The 253-nt window shown below is 69.6% G+C and overlaps 1 protein-coding gene across 1 annotated transcript in view; it reads left to right on the forward strand.

The window, feature by feature from the left end:
- Nucleotides 1-82: 82 nt before the first annotated feature.
- ESPL1 (extra spindle pole bodies like 1, separase) overlaps nt 83-253 on the forward strand; it is a gene marked incomplete at its 5' end in the record, with an annotated part of 13953 nt that continues 13782 nt past the window's right edge. Inside the window, one exon of the mRNA XM_035901511.1 lies at nt 83-182. Within this exon, the coding sequence (XP_035757404.1) occupies nt 83-182 (100 nt within the window). The remainder of the gene's footprint in view (nt 183-253) is intronic.

Raw genomic sequence — 253 nt, forward strand, 5'->3', positions numbered from 1 at the left:
GGCCGGCCGGGGGAGCGGCGATGCCTGCTGGAGCGTGGCTGAGCTCCTGCGTGCCCGGCTGCTGACCTACCGCTCCGTCCAGGTGCCCTCCAAGGACTTCAGAGCCATCGTCTACAGCAGCTTCAGCGTGCTCTGGAAAGGGGCGGACACCTTGGCCAAGCCCGACCGCCCGCAGGAGGAGGGTAGAGCCGTCCTTTTGGTCCGTCTGCGAGCCCTGCGCTTCCTCCTGCTGCTGGAGGGGGAGGAGGCGGCC

The sequence above is a fragment of the Egretta garzetta genome, unplaced genomic scaffold (assembly GCF_000687185.1).
Source record: "Egretta garzetta isolate BGI_Z169 unplaced genomic scaffold, ASM68718v1 scaffold309, whole genome shotgun sequence".
NCBI classification, from domain to species: domain Eukaryota; kingdom Metazoa; phylum Chordata; class Aves; order Pelecaniformes; family Ardeidae; genus Egretta; species Egretta garzetta.